Consider the following 20,529-nt stretch of genomic DNA (forward strand, 5'->3'; position numbering starts at 1 on the left):
TTCAAGCGAACAGGCCAACCCGAAGTAGCAATAGCATGCTGCAACTCCTATGGTCCATGGTTCAGATGCATCATAAACAAAAACGGAAGTGGACGGGGATCTCTCATCTCACCGATAGGCCGTACAAATGCAGTTGGTGATCTCTGATCTCACCAAGAGCACGGTTGGGGATAATCGCTACTGTTAGCGACAGGTCGTACACGAGCGTTGGGCCGTTGATGATGAACTTGGAGCGGAACGGCGGCCAGATCGATGCAGTTCAGCCTAATATAAGATGGCGCGGAGGAGATCGTGGAGGAGGCTGATGTCGTCAGCGCGGATTGGATCAACGTTGTCGGATCATGAACAGTAAGTGGGAGGAAAAAACCTGGATGTCTGCAGTGCTGGGGGCGCACATTTGGTAAACCTGGAATCCTAATGGTGATGGAAGCTCTGCTGGTCGTCGTCGCCCATGTGCTGCGTGATAGGAAACTCTCGTTTGCCGGGTGGATCAATTCCTTTCATGTTCTCCTGGTTGGCGTTCAATCAAGTGGCCTCAGTTTCCATATGTTGCACGGGTGGCATATGATGAGGCGTGATCGCGTGGGTCCTACGTGGAGTGGTATTTTTAGGGAGGAAATAGCATCGGGGGCGCATGCACGAAGCCGGACCGACATCGCACGTGGGGCGAGTTCGTGTCGCCCGGTGGACGGAATCATTGGATATGTTTTAGTTGTAGATAGAGTAGATGTAGAGATAGAGATTAATTGACTGGCCCCATACTATGAACGTATTTAGATCATCCAGTCCATATGACCATATGCGTGGCTATTATTATTGCCTCGCTATGGACTACTCATACAATGTTCCAGACATGTTGTAAGAAATAGTTTAACACTTATAGGCTACTTTTTAATATATTATTATGGTTGCTCTAGCAAAGAAATTTGCAACAAGACGCCTCATGATACGAGCTCAAGAAATATACACTCCGGATGCCCTTAAGTTGTTTATCTGTTTCAATAAGTTTCACCATTTAACATTTGTCATAATTCTGTCAACGAAACAAGATCCATGTTGAATATATTTAGATAATTTTTTTGATATTTGGACCCCACATGTCATGCTCACAATTGTGATGAGATTTGGCATTGTAGCGATCCAAATGCCTTTTTGCTCTCTTGGTTTCGACACTACCCCTGTTTTGGCATGGCCACAATCCAAATATCACCAATTTTTGGCCCTTATATTTGTGGACTTGCCCACTGTCAAATTTTGGTTTGGCTCATGTTCATGTATGTCACGCACCAAACAGGCACCTACTACGAAACTTGGATTCTTGGATGTTTAAGTTTGAAAAAATTGGGGGCGTGGTCATTCAAAGAAAAATAACTGGGGAGATCATTTCATTCTTTTGCCACAGAAAATGGTCTATAATGGCGATGACACTACGATTTCACCTTGCTCTATATATTCTCTGTATTTTCATCAAACACATGTGCTTAGCTGCACGGAGTGCATGCACGTTTGGAACAGTGGGTACTAACGGAACACGGGTCACGTTGCCACAAAAAAAGGCGCTTCTTTCCAAGCCGTTGTTGTGCGCACGGGAGATCACGGCTTGCGCTGCGGCGCGGCGAGGGTCGGCGTCGGCGTCGGCGCGCTAACGACTCGGGGCGGGGACGTGCCGTTCCCCGCGACCACGGCGCCGGAGCCCACCATGTCGGCGAAGAGGCGGTCGGCGATGACCTGGTTGGCGGCGTCGGAGGTGTGGTACGCGTCCCAGAACACGAAGTCCTTGCGGTTGGGGCAGAGCTGCGCGGTCGGTAGGCAGAGGCCCCCCACCGACGTGTCCACGTCGCAGCACGACGTGTTCGACGTCTTGAACCCTGCACTCCGGAAGCATGGACGACGGCGGTTACTACTCACTGCTGCTGCTGCTGTGATCGAGCATCGCGAGCGTGCTGCTTATTACCGTGTTTCTGGGGGTGGTCGATGAGCTCCATGACGATGGAGTAGCAGTCGGAGAGGTACATGCGCGCGCCGGGCAGCTTGGCGTTCAGCCCCTCAATCAGGTTCTTGGCCGCGGCGTTGAACTGGATGGCGTACGCGTTCACGTCGTCCAGGCACTCGCCGTCGTCCGAGAGGACGCGCTGCGACGGGATGCAGCCGAGAGGCGCCAGCCCGCTGAACCAGAGGTGGCGCGCGCCGAGATTGTACAGCCTCTGCACGCGCGCGGCAGCAAATTTCGCCAGTTTGTTCAGCAACGTGAATTATGCATCCGCACGATGGGATCTTTGGTACACGTGGCCGTTGTTGAGCTTACCGTCAGCTGCCTGTCAATGGTGTCCATGAGGAGGCCGATGAACTCGTCGTGGGTGTACACGATGCCGTCCGCCATGAACGGCCGCAGGAAGTTGTTCACGTAGTCGTTGCTTCCTGCGAAGCAGAGAGCGCTCGCACCGTGTCAGTCAAGCTGATTGATACTTTGCGGCTTGTTTGCATCGAACGAGCTGAAGAGATTTGAGTGTATGTTCTTACCGAGCCCGATCTGGAAGATTGCGCCATTTATAGTCTCCTCGGCGGCCTTCTTGCCGATCTTGGCGATCATCGCGTTCTTGATCTGCTCGAACGACGATATCTGGTTGTCGAACGATAGGTACTGAACCTGCAGGTTTGCGGGGTCGTGATACAGACATTTTCAGAGACAAATTAAATGACGCTATTACAACATCGTATCTTCAGCTTACAAAGTAAATTCCAGTCTCGTTGAGGAGCCCAGCGCCGCCGGACGCGAAGTTGACGCCGCCGAGGACCTCGTCGTCGGTCATGTACAGGGAGAGGAACGGCACCGGAGGCGGGGAGCCGAACTTGGCGGCTACATGTGTCAGTCGAAATTAGTTTGCCACCAGTCGTGTTGGCAAACAAAAAGATACCTGTACTCGTGACTGTTGGAGCTATATAGCTTACCCATGATGTCAACGATGGTCCTGCCATTAGTGAACCTCCCGGTGGGGTAGCCGCTCTTGTAATCGATGCCGTACCAGGGGTAGTTGCACTTGGCGAGGGAGAGCAGGAGGTAGTTGTTGTTTCCCACGTCCGACATGGAGTCCCCGAAAATGTAGATGACCGGCGGACTCTTGGACGTCGTCGTCGCAGCAGCCGGCGTCGAAGCTGCGCCGGCAACGGCCGTTGCAAGCGCGAGGACGACCACGGTGGCCAGAGCAGCCATTGCTGTCAAGTGTGAGCTGCGCTTGGCTAATTCGTGGTGAGTGGCCTGTGCTGTCTTTGTTGAATGCCTGAGTGGTGATGGCCTGGGCTGTGTTCGTTGCCCTGTTTTTATACTACGATGAAGTGGCAAGTCGTGGGCGTTCACTGCAAGTTTGGGCCTTTCCGGTAGCCAGAGAGAAACCTTTTGTGATCACGTTTGGGTGTAGTGACTGAATCGCAGCAGCTAACCGTGTGAGAAAAGGCTTGCAAGTTTAAGCAGAGGGGGCACGTGAGGAATTGGCCTGTGTGAGCAGAGCAAAACGGGAGGTAGCTGAGGTGGTTGTGGAATTACCGTGTGGCCGGCTGGCCGCCCGTGATGGCTTGGCGGGAGCGTAGAAGAAAAATCGGTTTGGAATGTCATTACGGCAAAGTATAAATCGAATCGAGAAACTGTGTGTCCTTTGGCAAGGATTTGGAATGATGCGTGTTCGATTAAAATGAGCTAAAAGGAGTAAAAGAAGTCATATCAAGTAATCTACCCTTGTGCAAATGCCCAAATAAAAGTATCTATCTATCTTCTATCTGCTACTTATTTAAAGGAATATTAAAAGTATGGTAATGCTCTCGTCAGGGCATTCGTGGCTCCTGCAGAGCCCAATATGCATGTTCCCCTCTTTCTCCCGCTCTAATTTTGGTGACCTCACAAATAGACAGGGGAGAACGAGGAACTGCACGACTAGATCTAGATGCGGCGCTAGCCCCTCTTCGCTCACCGCGTTGCTCTCTCTCCCTCTCTGGTTGCTGCTCGCGCACGCGTACAGGGATGGCCGAGTCCGAAGTTCCCCAGTCGTCGTTGCTCCCTTTGTTCTGGCCCTCTCGCGTTGTACTCCTGGCTCCACCAACGCCACCTCAGGCTCATAGTCCCCCTGCAAATGCTCGCTGAGCAAATCTCGCAACCGCCCCCTTTTTCCCGCTTGTCGCGGCCATAGGACAGGAACCGTAGTGAGACATCTCTGGTGGCCCTCCACCCAACCAACCACGCTACCTCTACGTCCGCCTCAACCGCCTCCCTCCATCTCCTGCACGCATTCGCTGGGGTGGATATCTGTTGGCACATCGCCGTCGCTGGTGCCGCTTCCGGCATGCAGCTAGTATGCGCGGCCGGCCCTAAACCGAGCCTCCATTCGTGCAAGCAACATGTAGATGTTATGCCTAGAAGCGAATGGTGCAAGCGTATGTATTGAATGTTTCAGAGATATGTTGCAAGTGTTTCGTATGGATGTTGCAAAAGTAGATCGAGATATTGCATATGCTGCAATGGTTGTACACGTATGTTGCAAGCGTCTGTTCTCAATGTTTCATCTGTTTTTTAGACGTATGTTGCAAGTGTGTTTATTTAGATGTTGCGTATGTTTTTCAATGGCTTTTCAAGTGTTTTCAGGTGTTTTTTTGCAAGTGTTTCAGACGCACGTTTCAAGTGCTTCATCTGTCTTCAGACGTACGTTGCAAATGTTTCATCTGGATGTTTCAAAAGTTGTTGCTTGGATCCACCTGCCACAGCTGGCGTCCAGGAAGGGGAAGTAGAGGGGGCACCAGCGGTCTCCGTGTGGGGTCAGGGGGCATGGGCAACGTTTGGACAGGCACGACCCCCACGTGGGCGCACAAAACAGAGTGCATGTGTGGGCGTCTGGACATGCGTGTGTCCAAACGCTAGCACTGTCATTAAAACTAAATACTAGTTTCCCCTAAAAAAAGTAACCACTAGTCTCGTGGAGAGGGTTTAAAATTTTCCACATTAATTGAAAAATGAAAGAATTTACATCATTAAATTTTATGATGATCTAACGGATCATCTCTAACATGATTCATAAATAGTAAAGTTAGAATAATAAATGAAGAAAAAGTAGCAATTTGATTTCCGTATGTGTCGCTATATTGATCCCCGGTGCCCCCGCTCTAAGAAAAATAGCTAAACTGAGAAGGGATACCCGACCTACGGAGGAAAATGCGTAAATCGGATTGGGTGCCTCGAATACTTGGAAGATAAATGATTGATTGGATGTGCTTAGAAGCCAAGTAACTTGAAAACTCAAATTCGTCTAAATTTTGTTGTAACAGAGTAGGAGACTCCATCTATAACCCTATTCTCCGAACTATATAAGGAAGGACAAGAGGGCCTCATCAACATCTTCAACAAATCCATCATAGAATCTCTCCACAAACACCGTCAGCGACTCAGCGCTCCTGTAATCTAAGCGCACGGCACATAGAGAAAGCATTGTCAACTAGAGATAAGGTACCTTGTACCTGAACCATACAGATCTATGTCCCTTCGACAAATAACAGTATGGGTTTGAAAAAAAATCCAAATTCAAAAAAGAATCAAATTGATATCTTCTTAATTTATCATTCAAATTTACTATTTTTTAATTATATTAGGCATTAACTCTTTGGTTTAATCTAAGTTGTTAGATCATCTCTTTTTTTTGCGACGAAAGAAGAATTATATTAGATAATAGTTGTGTACATCAACACCTTACAAGCACTCTGGATTACATAAATATCTAGAAACTGATTTTCATCTAAATTATACTCATGCTGTGAATAGCACTAGATCTCAAAACCAAACATGTATGACGCTTTGCAGTATGGATGACCGCACAAGCAAACACTCGGCAAAAGGCCTGAGAACAGATGCCCAACGAACGACGGCCAACGTTCATGTAGACGGAGTTGAGAAACTTCTTCTTTCTGTCATCGAAGAATGAGGAAGACTGATCTAAAACTTATTCTCCCTAATCCTTCATCGTGGCCAGATCTAACCATCTTAAAACGGACAAGAGACCAAAGAAAATTATTTTATGGCGGCAACACCATCTCCGCCTTGATATCATCGTCCGAAAATAAAAGTCTCAATGTCATACCAGTGGTTGTCGCTCTCATCTTCAACAGAGCCGTCATGGAGAAAACGATTCCATCCTACCCTCTCGTCGTCGCCGGAGAGGAGATAAATCCCAAAAAATAAGAAACTTAGCATGAGGAGACCCTAACCCTAAGGACTCGATCTACTAAAAAAACTTATTAAAAACGATGGATCTCCACTCCTTCTGGCCTGATGATATGCCGGAGAGAGATGGAGGGGCGGCAGCAGCGGCAGCCACGGCGGTTCTCGCGTGACACGAGACCTGGCGAGGAGGCTTTCTAATTGTCTTTCTTGCTAGTACCATTCTTGTCAGGTTTTAAGTCGTTAGATCATCTCAAGATTGTACGGTGTAGGAATTTTGTCTTTACTAATTGTGTTTCAACATGTATTCCTTATTTAGACACAAGAAAACTATATCCAAGGCATCGTAGAGGCAATGTTCTATAATGGAAGAAAATGGTATGCTAAATTTTGTCCACTAGTCGCACAATCCTTTCTACTAACCAGAGAACGTGCACTAGGCACGAGCTGCCAGCAACTCAGAACCTTATATACTAAATGTTAATGAATGACTGAATGAAAGCCGTTCAGTTTTCATCAATTTCGTCTGTAGGCAAGGATACAAACTGCAGGTTCAACCGTTCAAGTCGGTACCAAATAGATCATTTAGTTGATTTTATTTACTAGGACAGCTCGTCTTGCTCTGGAGACCTTAGCATTACACTAGTGACAGATTCTGGTAGTATAAGGAAGGGAATCGAAGCTGGGGTTGATTTGTACATCGAACGAATTATAAATCCTAATCTACTGTAGCTGTGTCGTCATGGATGACTCTGTATCGGACTTCGTCTCCGTTTATCAATCAACCTGCAACTGCGACTATGAATTCATTTGGTTCTTGTGATTTAGTTCAGATCTCGTCGTTCTGTTTTCTTGTTCTTCACACATGCACACAGACATAGCTAAGGCCTAAGGACCAACCAGCAGATCACATCTCAACAGAGAGCTGAGGTACACAGCACCTCCCTTCAGAGTGCCTGCAGACCAGCCATGAGAAGAGTGAGTTGGGAGAACGGGAGCGGGAAGATGATTAGAGCAACTCCAATTGATCCCTCAAATTTTGGTCTCATATCTCCTCGAATGGAAATCCCTCAACTATGTCCCAGTTCTTACTTCTCGGTGCACTCCAACTAATCTCTTAATTTTCTACCTTTACACTGTATTGTCGTGAGCCCAGTTCATCGGTCCCATTTGTCAGCTTTATGGGAGAGACAAATGAGGAGTAGGGGAGGCGGATCCTATATGTGGGGGAGAGAGAGAAATGAGAGCCCTTCATCCATCAAGGGTCAGATAGGAGCTCACAGTTGGAGAGTAAATTTTGTGTTTTGGTGCCTCAAAATAGGTTAGGGCTTCAGTTAGGAGTCTGACTGACTTGCTCTTTGTTAGAAACCTTTTACCAATCTCTATTACAAGGGTAACTTGATACAATATCTGGAGAATCAGAGATTAGAATGCGAAGAGCAGGAATCAGGGTAGATGAGAAAGAACAGCAGGAAGCGGAAGCCTAGACGGAGGTAGAAGACGAGCTCAGGTTCGTGATGTTTTGCCCCCTCTGAAACAGCAATGTCAACATATGGGACTCATATCGCCAGACCAAAAACTAAAACCTTGCATTCACACATGATTTTTTTTTTCTTTTTTGCAAAATTGACTAAAGTTTGTTGTAAATATTTTAATGCAATAAGAATCAACAACGTGCCAATTAGCTCCTCTAGTTGAAGATGTGGGTCCCACAACAAATTAATCTACTGGCTACAGCATCTAGTACACTCAACCCATCCCAAACCAATAGACATATGTACCTATACAATATAGAAAACCTAACACCAACATATGGGTTCAACCCATTCAAACCCGAAAAAGAAACTCAATCCAACTTAATTTTCTATTAAACCAACCCATTAAAATATAAACCTATTCCTACTGATCTAATGTTTATCCATTTAAGAACCCAAACCCTTAAATTCATTTTAACCCAAGCCATAAATAATCTTTCATTTTTATGTTACTTTTGTCTTCCTTGTTACATACGTTACCTTTAGTATAACTATATTTAGAGTACTAAATAGTTTAATTCTTTTTTTTGGATATAGGAAGATTTTATTAAATTTTCAAGCTATTACATTGAGTTGATACAAAGCTTTGAAAATGATTGTTTCGGTCTCTGCCAGACAAGAAGCATACAACCATCAAAGAGGGAACCACACACACTCTAGTAACTATCCATCCAAAGACTAGAACGTCACCCGTGTGCCAAGAAAAAGATAACTGTGCCAAGAAAAAGATAACCTCGGCTACCTGTGCGTCATTGATTATAGATGGTAACCATCTAATGAATAAACAGAAATTACATGCGTCATATGTGATTTTGCATCGGTGCCACTTGTCACTGACCGTAGATGAAGGAAGCCACATGTGATGTGTAAGTAGATGAAATGAGACATTAATGGTTGATGAAAATTTAAGAAGTATTAGGGTATGTTTGGAACACGACAAAAGCTGTTTATGTTACTGTGTATTTCCTGTGAAGTTGAATTGATTCCTATAAAATTTCTCATGATTCCTGTAAAATTCATGCGTTCCAAATAGGCCCTTAAATAGGATGGATTCTAAATGAAATGGAAGGAAATTAATGTTAAATGAAATATTTAGGCTAACATGCAACCTTCACACATGCAACCTATGGTGTTGTTGGCCATGTCAACTGGTCCCTTTTCAGGATGCGTTTTATTATTTAGACCATTTAAATACAATATTTAAGAATAGTTTTATTTCCAATAAAATTTCTAAAACCTAACTTCTTATTGCTCCTCCATCCTTGCGGCCTTATAAGGGCTGTCACATGCACCATTCATCAAACTTGTCTAATATTGACAAATAAACCATTTTTTAAGAAACTGGACTAATATATGCATCACTTGGACAACTGATAGATTGGCTAAGCGCAGATGGCCTAACCTTTGGTGTGTGCCCTCTTTGTAGCTTGGTAGATGAGATGGAGATTCACCTTCTCGGTCATTTCTGGTACAACAAGCGAATTTTGTGAGCAATGAGGCCATGTATTTTGGGCAGCATACCGAATGCCGATCATTGTGCTGAAATTAAGAAAGAGACAAAAAAACTTGATGTTTGGCATGAGCCAAAGGTTGAAGAGAAATCATCCCTAACTCTTGTTGTAGATTGTAGTGGTCTTTTGACCGTATTTGAAACCTCCTCCGGTAACATTGAGAGAATTCCTTACAAGCCACTAAAGAAGTTCTAAATTTCGTGTTTGCCACCAAAAAAGTTGATATGTCCTAAGGACAACATTTTATTTTTTCATATCCTTACAAGTCAATGCCATCATATTTGTTAGTGAGAAACCATGTTATGACACATATGGATGTCAAATAATTTTCAAACATGCCTATTTTGCCCCTATCTATTCACTAGAGGCTGAGAGCGTCTCATCTCCGGTCTTCACTCTTCACTCGTCTAGTCCATCTTCCATCTTACACTTCACACACTCTTCTCTACATCCTGTCTCTAGTAAAACGGGGCTATAAGCAATGGCAGCGATGCGTAAGGCCCAATGGATCCCCGCTTTGCACCTCACTCTGTTTTCCCTACTCCCTCTCTGTCCATGCAGGACCCTAAGGGTTCCTATCGGGTCGACTTCTGCAGTGGGCCCATGGCTGGCCCACGGTCTGCTTGAAGGACATGACGCAAGGTGGCGTGGACTTCAAGCCATCAAGGACCGACCTAGATGTCTTACTAGGAAAGCTAGATTCTGTAATAGAATAAGGACTCTCCAAATTATAACCGACTAGGACTAGAACAACCACCCTGCCCTCTGCCCTATATAAAGAGAGGCAAGCGGTACCCCTTGTACACACAATTATACAAAGCAATCCAACGCAAAGGCTCACGCCGACTGGATGTAAAGGCTTTTACTCGAATCCGAGGGTCCAAACCAATATAAATCGCCGTCTCTTGCATTACCATTGAGTTCCTGAGTTCATCAAAGCCCATCGAACACCGTCCTTGGTACCCCCGTGACGGGTTGCCGGTCATCAAACACCAACAGCTGGCGCGCCAGGTAGGGGCTTTCGACGAATTCACGCTCGAGAGCTCGGCGGACCTCGACAACATGATTTTCTCGACGGGATCAACCTTCGTCTTCGGCTCCTAGATCTACATCGCTGATGATCGCAGCATGCTCCAAAGTCGTCTCATGGAGATCCATGCGCCTCAGGATACTCCGGCTGCTTCTGCAGCCATGCTGGATCAACTCGTCAAAAAATTCTCTCAACTCTCGATTTCTGATCCAACTCAGATCTCGAGAGTCGTCGTGCTTCACGACTCCAACTCAGACATGCCAGCCTTGTCCGACTCGGTGTCCCATCCAGGTTCCATAACTGAAGGCCCGAGTTGTTTTCCACTCGAACTACGTAATTTGGCTTCCGTCTACTAGGAGTCGATCCAAGATCTAATTCAATCAGCGCAAGAAACCCCTCTGACGGGAGCTCAGAAGGGACTTGTGCTATCTATCACTCCTCAAGGCTACATCATACACTGGCCGGGTGCTTGACCTAGTGCTTCTTCTACATATCCATCTTGCCTAGTCAGCATGGTGGAGCTCCTGCCTTATCAAGATGCCAGTACTCTTCCAGCTGACGACGATCATGGTTCTATAGAGATCTTGCACAGCGCAACGACTGCAGAATCTAGAACTCACTTGGCCCCAAGACACTCCAGAGAAGTCTTCATGGCCGGTCACCCACCACACACCCCTATGCCTCAAGCACCAGACATTCAAGATGGAGGAGACTCTGTCCAACATGTCCCCAGACACTCTGGCGCCCAAAGAGAGACAAACGAACAGAAAACAGCTAGGGAAACGAAGAAGGCTCGATGCAACCGCGCCCAACACCGCAAGGAAGAGTGGGAGCGATATAAGTCGGCCTACCAAGACGTTGAACAACAATGCTTGGCTGCAGAGGCAGCATACGAACAACGCCTACGGGATGAAGAAAGAGAACGACAATGTCGCGAGCGTGATGCCTTTAGGGCCTCTGCTTCACGCAACCTAGACGCCGAGTTCATGGCACTACGTCAGATATGCTTTGTAGGGGCGGCTAATGGGCATTTATAGGGGCAGTTTGACTAGCCGCCTCTGCCAAAGTGTGGCTACAAATCATCGATTTGTAGGGGCGGCTACAAAATTGATTTGTAGGGGCGCCTGTAGTATCGACCGCCCCTATAATACCTGTTTATAGAGGCGGTTCAATCTAGAACCACCCCTATAGTATATTTTTCTGTCAAAAAAATTCAAATTTACAATTTAAATTCGACCAGAACATATATATATATATATATATATATATATATATATATATATATATATATATAATTCAAATATGATCATAAGCACAAGAGCATTATATAAACTACCATTACAAGTCCAATTCACAAGGATCCTGATGCTTAATTCTACAAGGCCCTACTATTCCCCATCTCCCATCCCTAATTAGGAGACTGACAACAATGTGAACACCAAACTTGAAGAAGGATGACAAAAGTCAAGGAAACCAACCTAAAAAGGATGACAAAAGATACAAGGCTTGTTCGCTTGAACTTATCAGCTAGAATCTACAGTATTTTTCTCTCACAACAAAACAGCTTCAGTCGACTTATCAGCCGGCTTTAATACCATCCGAACAGGCCGATAAGCTTCGGTAACCTACTAGCCATATTGGTCCTCCAAAAATGTACGGGCAACATAAATAAGAGAATACTAGCTAAAAACAAAAATGAAGTCAATAGAATGAAACATTGATATAGTTTGCCAAACAAAAAGGTTTTTACCAAAACAGAGACCATATTGGCCAGGCAACTAAAATCCATCATATGGATGCTCTTCAAGCAGTATGCAGCGTTGTGTGAACATTTGCACAAAAACGTTCGTTCACTCACAAGGGGACTTCAGATGGATACCTGTAACAGGAAAACAAAGATACTGGCATTTACCAGTGACAGTGAAAAGCTCATCATGCCCCCACAAAGGTACCTACAGTGATGCCAGCTTTGGCCCCATTCGCTTAGAGGAATTTTGGAGGAATCTGGTTGAATCTGGAGAAATTTGTGAGAGGAAAACACTGTTCCGGATGAAAAAAGAAGCGGATGAAGCCGGGTTTAAGGACACGCGGGTAATTTGTAAATAGAAACTGATAGACTGTCATTTAAGCTTGATCATACTTGCACCAGCAACTTACATTGTTCTCAATCTTGCTAGTGAAGGCAGAATAAAGCCCACACATGCATGGAAGATGCAGAACACTATCACCAGTGCTACAATCTCCTGCAGGATGAATATAACTTCTCATTAGACTTTGGATGCCAATTTCCAACTACATGTTGCGTTAGAGAGATGCACGGTGGACAGTAGACCTGGTAATCATAAGCCACAATAGACAAAGCGAGTCCAGCGCCAATATAAGCTATTATAAAGCTGTCTTCATTCCGGAAGGGAGCTCTCCATAAAACCATGGAAAACCAGCACTTCGAAGCATTCTTGATGCCAAGAAACAGGGGTAAATTACTGACAATTGAGCATACCTTCCGTCAGCCTGTGTCAATCAACAGATCTATGAGAACGGTAGCAGAATTTCAGCCTCAAGTTTCTGAAACACTACTCATACAGAAAACCAGGCAGAAAACTAGCAGGAAGAACTTGGATTCATACCACTATGGTTGGTGCCCAGAGAAACCAAAAGGTTGAGACAGCAAAATGGATGCTTGCTTGAGCTAAGACCAGAATCAGTACTCTTTTGTCTAAAACACATTAATTGTGGTCAGAAATGGAAATGGAACATGCAAGCACTGAAAAGCTTAACCTGCAACAATCATGACTCACGAGTTCATATTGTGAGAGATGGCTGCTTCCTTTTATGCATTTTTCAAATTAGAATTCAGAAACATCTCTCAAATTTGACTAAAGTGATCTGTTATGTGGTTGCTAGGATTGAGAGGAGAGAGTCGAGGGGAGCGACGGCGGTCGGCGTGAACAGTACCCCGAGGTGCTACAGTACCCGCGGGTACTGTTCACAGCGGCGGTGGCTAGGGCTGCAAGGGCGCTGGGGGAGGCCGGCCGCGGGGCTTCGCCCACGGCCGGCAAGAGTGAAGGGTTTTCCTTCTAATCTCTTGCTTGATTAGATTGATACATCTCATCTCCTTATATAGAGAGGTTTACTTGACTCCTAAACAAGCGACCCTTATCTCTAATTAACCCTAACACTAATGGGCTATACATCCAGCCCAGGCCCAATAGACTCCTGCCATACTCTAACATGATCCCTCATATGCTAAATTTATTTTGACAAACCCATAAATATCTGGCAGTGCGCCCATCTTGGTCATATTTAATTATAATTATGTCTCATGTTAAAATATTCATGGCCAACATTCAACAAAGTCAATGGCAATATCTTTAAAAGGTTACATAACTGAGAACTGCACATGTTTTGTAATAAAATCGTGAAGACTACTGCAGATCAAACACAATGTCATCAAACATTGAACCACTTATATTTCTCAGTTGTATCTATATATGGTAAAATTTGCTCCTGGGCATTATTTATGGAATATAGATGGAGTTTTATCAACAGAAATTAGAAATTAAGCTCTGGAGTAAGCAAGATGACTCACCACTCACCTCTGAGGACATGAGCAAAAAATGATTTTTGGTAGCTCCCGATGATGCATGCTGACTGGCACTCTGACAGGTACTTGATGCATTTCTGATATACAGAATCCCCACTACCGACAGTGTGGCTGCAAATGCATAGGGAAGCAATAAGAATCTACTGTCGTCATCACTAACCAATACATTTGTTATTTCTTGACTTCCAACAAGGGACACTGATTCAAAGAATGTCATCAGCCAGAAGGTATCAAACAGCAGATCTTGCTTCTGGGCTTGCAGAAAATTCAGGATCAAGCATTTAATGATTCATACAACGTAGACAACACAATAATAACACATTAGTGTTTCAAAAAAATACACAAACCTTCTCATGCTCCAGCACAAGACACGTCTCAAAACAGAAAGAGAACACTGAAGAGGCAAAAGCCAGAATGAAATTGTTGATCCATGAATAACAAAGCGCACTGAAACTCTTCACAACATCTACTGCAAGCTGAAGTACCCAGTACAATATGCAAGCCCTTCGTGGTCCTCTATAATCATTATTAGTGAAAAATCTTTAAGTTATAGCTACTACTGGAAGGATAAAAAAAACATAGACCACTCACAGCTGCATCACATAACAGTACCTGCTGCAAAGGATACATGTAGCTTATGGAACAAAAAACAACACACACAAAGAGAAGAAAAAACATGAACCATACCAAGGTGTAGATTATACTCTGCTGTTCCTACCAGCCTAATATATCATCCAACCTTCATCAAGAGGCACCAGTCTAGGTTAACAACTAACAAGTAATGCATAGAACTACAAATTATCTACGCATTAGCTATGTACTAATCTTCAGGATCTTCATGTTGTACCAAGACACACAGTTTTCAACGGTCATATGATATGAAAAAATGATAGCTAGTAATTAGGTGGTATAAGAACAGGAAATTTACACCACTGCTGGATTCAGAAACACAGGTGCAGATGTTGGTTCTCAATCACTCCCCGTCACAAAATGAAAATGGTAAGCCTACTCCAGTACAAGACCACAACGAGATCTCTAGGCTTCGGTTATTCAATTGGCATCTGATCTAGTTCAAACTGAAATTTGTAAACAGAAAAAGCTAGCATGTACCAGGTACATACTACTATTCATGAAGTGGCTTCAAGCCTTCAACCCAAAAACTGAGGCTCATTAACAGCACCTTGTTAGTCAGTTACTCCGTTTAAACACCAGAATCAGATCTCAGATCAAAGTCTAACTTGAAATGCACCGCTATTGCGCTATATGACACCAAACAATACGAGGGGATTTAACAGGCTATGCAACATGTTACACCTCCTAACATAAATTCATACTCTAAACTCCAAACGAAGACTTGTCTTACACAACTGACAAATTGAGCAAAAAGCATTCATCCCCAAACCTTACATTTTGTCAAGAGATAACAGTCACAAATGGCACCGGGGAACAGCGCAGCTGCAGTGGTAGAGGCAAGGCGCGCGGCCATCTGCTGTCTGCTCCCTGCCAAGTGCCCGGACACGGAATGGATCCCTTCGACCTCTGCACAACAACAGCCAACACCGCCTGATTAGGAGCGGCGCGGCGGCTCGAGAAAGGCAGGAGATCGGAGGGGCGCGCTAACTGCTCACCGGACGCGAGGGAGAAGAGGACGAGGAAGGTGCCTCTCACCCTCCCGCATCAGCTGACGTGACGGCAAAGGCGCGGGTTCCTGCAGCCAACTACGCCACGAACCAGCCGCCGCCGTGGGCCGCGCGCCAGGAACTAGCCACCGTTGTCGCGGCTGCCCCGGAATCCCGCCGGCGTTGCGGCCCGCGCACCTGGATCCAGCCACCGCAAGCACCCGCGCGCCGGAATCCCGCCGCCACCGCAGCCCGCGTGCAGGGAGGCGCAGATCTGGCGCACATAGCAAATAGCTTACGTTAGGGTTGGGGAGCTCGGTTTCGCGCAGCGGGAAAGGAAAGGAAGGCAGGGGCAGACGAACCTGGTGGGTGATCGTCGCGAGATCTCGCTCGTCACTGGCGAGTGAAGGGCCCGGCGAAGCCCCTCGGCACCTGGCGTACCATGAGAGCGCACGGGGGCAGTCTTAGCGGCGCAGCAGACGTCTGGTGGGGGGCGAACCTGGTCCTTCGTTTCGTCAAACGGCTGCAGTTTGCACAGTAGGCCTTTATAAATCGTAACATCGGGGGCGACTGGTGAGTGAATCGCTCCTATAAATAGACATGTTTGTAGGGGTGGCTCGTATCATCAGCCGCCTCTACTGTGACATTTGTAGGGGCGGCTGGTCCATGGGTCCCGAGCACGCCCACTATAGGGGTGGCTCCATCACCAGCCGTCTCTATAAAAAAAATTATGCCATTGCTACAAACATTTTTTGTAGTAGTGTGGAAGTAGCTGGCCATAGGGTCTTCACTGCGCCCTACGCCAACGTCTATGCCCTGGTAAATGAGATGACGGCCATAGAAAATCCTACCGAAGAGCAGCAACGACTTAAAGTCATTATGGAATCCACAGCCCTCCAGATGCAAGCAGCGAAGGGGACTTCCCAAGCTAAGCCTTCTCAAGGGCCAGATCAGCGGGTTCCAACCCACTCTCGTCTGGGCCTGCAGGGTAACCAAGGAGTAGGTCAGTGGGTACTAGCCCACTCTCGTCCAGGGCTGCAAGGTAACCAGAATAGAAATCAGGGTGTCGCACAATTAGGCTAATGCCATCAAGGGTACCAGTACAACAACAAGGAGGGTAGAGGCGAGTCCAAGTATAGGAAAGCCAGCATCTCCCCAGACAGGTTCCCATGTTTTTCCAACAGACTACTCTCTATCTAGCTTCCTTACAAGTTCAAGTCATCCAACCACTCCAAGTACGATGGCAAGACAGAGCTAAATCAATGGCTTCGCATCTATTCCCAGTCAATCGAACTGGCGGGTGGAGATGATGACCTCAAGGCACTTTATTTCCCTATGGCCCTTGAGCCGGTACCTCTCGCATGGTTTGACAAGTTGCGTCCTGGCTCAATTATGTGTTGGGAGGATCTACAAAGAAAGTTCTACGACAACTTTGTGGGAGTCCTCACCCACCTAAGTACTTGGATAGAGCTCAGAAGTTGTCGACAACTCCCCAACGAAAGTTTTCGGGAATACTATCGTTGTTTTGTAGAATTACAGTACCAAGTCTTCAATGTTACCGAGAGGGAGGTAATCGAGCACTTTTCAAATGGGATCAAGGCCAAATGGTAGTTTCAAGCCTTCTGCAATGATAACCCGAAGATAGCAGATGAGTTCAAGCACACCGTGTAGAAGATGATCGCTTCCAAGGAAAGCACTTGGGAGAGATTTCCCGAGAACAATCGGCAAGACAACCGCGACAACAGGGGTTACGACAATAGAGGCAACCAGGGTGGGTAGCCGAGCAAGAAGCGAGGTCCCAATAACACCCTGGCCTCCGTTGACAAACCCAAGAAGACCAATAAGCCTAAGAAATTTGAAGATCTAGGCGGACTACCTTGCCCTTTTCACAAAGGTGTCAGGCACACGGCGGATCAGTGCCAACAACTGAAGGAGTTGGGATTCTATCACAAGGATGACAAGGGCAAGGGCAAAGAAGACAATAAGAAGGATGGGGAAGACCAGGGGGTAAAGGCTTTCAGCATCCCAAAGGCATCGTTAGTGTCATCTTCGCTGGAGTTTCGACTGCTAAGAACAAGTGGCAAGACACGCTAGCCTTACGAGATATCATGGCAGCAGAACCTACCACCCCGACATATCTCAACTGGTCTGAGTACCTGATTCACTTTTCAAGGCAGGATCAATGGACCAGCATATCCAACGTCGGACATTACCCACTAGTCCTAGATCTAACCAGTGCGGGCATGACAATCACCAAGGTCTTGATAGACGGTGGCGTAGGATTAAATGTCATCTTTGCTGATACCCTGAGGAAGATAGGTCTTAACTTCACTGGCCTACTCACACCTATAGACACCCCCTTCTATGGGATAGTACCCAGCAAAGGTGCTATGCCACTTGGATAGATCACGCTTCCGGTTATGTTTGGGTCCCCGGACACTTACCGAACGGAGTTCATCAAATTTGAGGTGGCAGACTTTGAATCATCATATCACGTCATCTTCAGGCACCCAGCTCTGGCTACATTCATGGTTGTTCCACATTACCCGTATCTTCTGCTGACGGAATATGACTTGAAACGCTCATATTACTGTGATGCAGAGGCCATTCAAATCGCTGCTAAAGCTCAAGCCGCACTCAAAGCACAGGAGATCGCCGTGTTCGCTAGCCAAACTAGCCTTGAAGATTCAGAGATTCTGACAAAGAAGGCGGGTATCGTTGCACCACCACAAGATGCAGATGTTATGAAGATTGATCTGGGTACTGGTGATCCCTCCAAGATAGCGCCCACCTCTCTAAGGAATAGGAACTCGCGCTCACCAACTTTCTTTGGGAAAACAAAGATATCTTTGCTTGGAAGCTGGCTAACTTGCTAGGAGTCTTGAGAAATTTGGCTGAGCACAGACTAGATCTAAATCCTGGCTCTAAGCCGATCAAGCAGCGATTACGCCATTTTGCACCTGACAAAAAAAGCAACCATCAAGAAGGAGATCATGAAGCTTTTAGCAGCAGGGTTCATCCGAGAAATATTGCATCCCAACTGGCTTGCCAATCCTGTTCTGGTACAGAAGAAGAATTCTACCGAGTGGCACATGTGCGTCGACTACACGGATCTCAATAAACATTGCCCCAAGGACCCTTTTGGTCTACCTCACATTGATCAAATTGTGGATTCTATGGCTCGATCGGCTCTTCTATCCTTCCTTGATTGCTACTCAGGTTACCGTCAGATTGCCCTTCTATGACAAAAGTGTTCAGCCCGACACTTTTCAAGTCGGTGATCTCGTCCTTCGTTGCATCCAAAAGACTAACGGTTGACACAAGCTACTTAGCCCTTAGGAGGGCCCCTTCATTGTCTCTAAAGTTACTCGACCAGGCTCCTTCGAGTTGATGACTAAAAGTGGTGATCCAGTCAAAAACTCATGGAACATCGATCAACTTTGGAGATTTTATGCTTAGTAATATTCCTAGTATTGTCTAGTAGATATAGTTTCATGCTTGTATAATTCAGGTTCCTGGTTAATATAATAGAGTCTTATATTTTTTGCTAGATTAAAACTGTCTCTTACTTAACCTACAAGGTACATAGCCTAATGGTTGTTCACACCATACCCAGGTAGTCATGCTACCCTTCCACGAGATACGCCGGCTACCCACACTAATACACATCTCTGACTTATAAAAGTCACCTAACAGGGATACACCAACTATTCAATTGGCTCACATCTCTACGACTAGGTATTCTGTCGCACCCACGACATCCAGCCCTGCGCTAACACATGTCAACCCAAAAGGGATTTCTCCGGAAAAAGGCGATTGACTAGTCCTTCTGGCATGTGAGCCCCAAAGAAGACGATCACTAAGGTCCCTTAAACACAAGTGCTCATGCAATTAAACATCATCTACCTAGTTGTTCACAGTTCTTTACAACTATCCCAACTATGCCGGCTATCTTAACTCAGATAAACCATCTTAGGTGCCTACATACCCTACCAAGACGCATCACATCTGATACTCATAAGCTAAAAGTTTTTCATTAAAACTAACAGCCTAAGTAAGCAAAAGGAACATTGTTTCTTACAAAATGCCTACTTGGCACATGAAGACTTAAAAAAGTTTTCTCTACAAACTTACATAAGCCTACTCTTTAGGCTTCTGCATCCATAGGTCTAAATCATTTGCTATGGTGGTGGCCAGCCTATCTAGTTCCTCTTCAGCCCTCTCCACGGTAGCTAAGTGTTCTTCGCTATCATATTCTACAGTCACTTGATGGAGATCTACAGACGGATATAATACTCAAAGAGTTCCAAGTACATTCCGAACATAGACTTTGGCGACTCTATGCACATAGCCTTCAAAATTCCTAGGGATCAGCTTCACTATGTCCACCCACCTTCTATCCCCATCTTTTGGGATATGAAAGAGGAGATCAAGTGGCTTCACAGCTTCTCAGAGCGTATTACGCTCCCCTTGCACCGTCTCCAGCTAGGTCTTTAGGTCTTTTACTAACTTCAGAGCCTGCATTAGATCTTGATCAGCTCCACATTTTATCAACTTAGCTCAAGCGAGATCTTCACTCGCTCATTCTGTTACCTCTTTAGCCTAGTTATGCATAGTCTTCAGGGCTTCATCTAGCTCCTTCACCTTGCCTTCTAGCCGCCTAATTTTGACCTACTTGTCTACAAAGAGGAACACACATGATCATCCTCATGCTCACTGACTACTACATTCAAGAACCATAGGGAAGCCATACTGTTCTCTTACCTTTTAGCTTGGTATTGAAGAGCTCGGCCTTCTCTATCATCTTCATCAGAGAGTCATAGGCATCACCTTTCTTCTTCTTGGCAACTGCTTTTTGGTGTTTGGTCTCGCCAATCTAGGCTCGGAGGATGCAGAGAGTTTGTTCATGGCGCTCCTGCTCTGATTTCCACTCGGCCTCTTTTTTTGCCTGCTCCTCCTTCAGCGTAGTGAGCTCCTCCTAGACTTGTTGGACCTTGATAGAGGCCTTCAGCTCCAAGTCCTGAGCATACGACTGTT

The 20,529-nt window shown here is 45.8% G+C and overlaps 1 protein-coding gene and 1 long non-coding RNA gene across 8 annotated transcripts; both read right to left on the reverse strand.

The window, feature by feature from the left end:
* Window positions 1-1,373: 1,373 nt before the first annotated feature.
* Window positions 1,374-3,586, reverse strand: LOC136522796 (GDSL esterase/lipase At5g37690-like). The gene is made up of 6 exons (XM_066516595.1): window positions 2,950-3,586; window positions 2,730-2,857; window positions 2,521-2,647; window positions 2,306-2,418; window positions 1,955-2,204; window positions 1,374-1,868 (listed from the first exon to the last, which is right to left on the reverse strand). Exons 1-6 carry the CDS (start codon window positions 3,209-3,211, stop codon window positions 1,594-1,596), a joined length of 1,155 nt encoding a protein of 384 aa, XP_066372692.1. The 5' UTR covers window positions 3,212-3,586; the 3' UTR covers window positions 1,374-1,593.
* A 3,099-nt stretch (window positions 3,587-6,685) lies between these two features.
* On the reverse strand, window positions 6,686-16,019 carry LOC136520844 (uncharacterized). 7 transcript variants are annotated; one of them, XR_010775398.1, is made up of 9 exons: window positions 15,855-16,019; window positions 15,502-15,766; window positions 15,281-15,412; window positions 13,859-13,984; window positions 12,897-12,985; window positions 12,602-12,780; window positions 12,020-12,512; window positions 9,131-9,193; window positions 6,686-7,149 (listed from the first exon to the last, which is right to left on the reverse strand). It is a non-coding gene; the product is annotated as an uncharacterized lncRNA (long non-coding RNA). The 7 variants fall into 7 exon arrangements; XR_010775397.1 differs by lacking the exon at window positions 6,686-7,149 and adding an exon at window positions 7,554-7,724; XR_010775395.1 differs by lacking the exon at window positions 6,686-7,149 and having other exon boundaries at window positions 7,510-9,193.
* Between the last annotated feature and the right edge of the window lie 4,510 nt (window positions 16,020-20,529).

The sequence above is a fragment of the Miscanthus floridulus genome, chromosome 18, assembly GCF_019320115.1.
Source record: "Miscanthus floridulus cultivar M001 chromosome 18, ASM1932011v1, whole genome shotgun sequence".
NCBI classification, from domain to species: domain Eukaryota; kingdom Viridiplantae; phylum Streptophyta; class Magnoliopsida; order Poales; family Poaceae; genus Miscanthus; species Miscanthus floridulus.

Coding starts and splice junctions, on each gene's coding strand:
- LOC136522796 (XM_066516595.1), bottom strand. CDS start 3,211: ATGGCTGCTCTGGCCACCGTGGTCGTCCTCGCGCTTGCAACGGCCGTT. Junction 2,419..2,520: donor AATCTTCCAGATCGGGCTCG/GTAAGAACATAC, acceptor TCTGCTTCGCAG/GAAGCAACGACTACGTGAAC. Junction 2,205..2,305: donor CCATTGACAGGCAGCTGACG/GTAAGCTCAACA, acceptor GCGCGCGTGCAG/AGGCTGTACAATCTCGGCGC.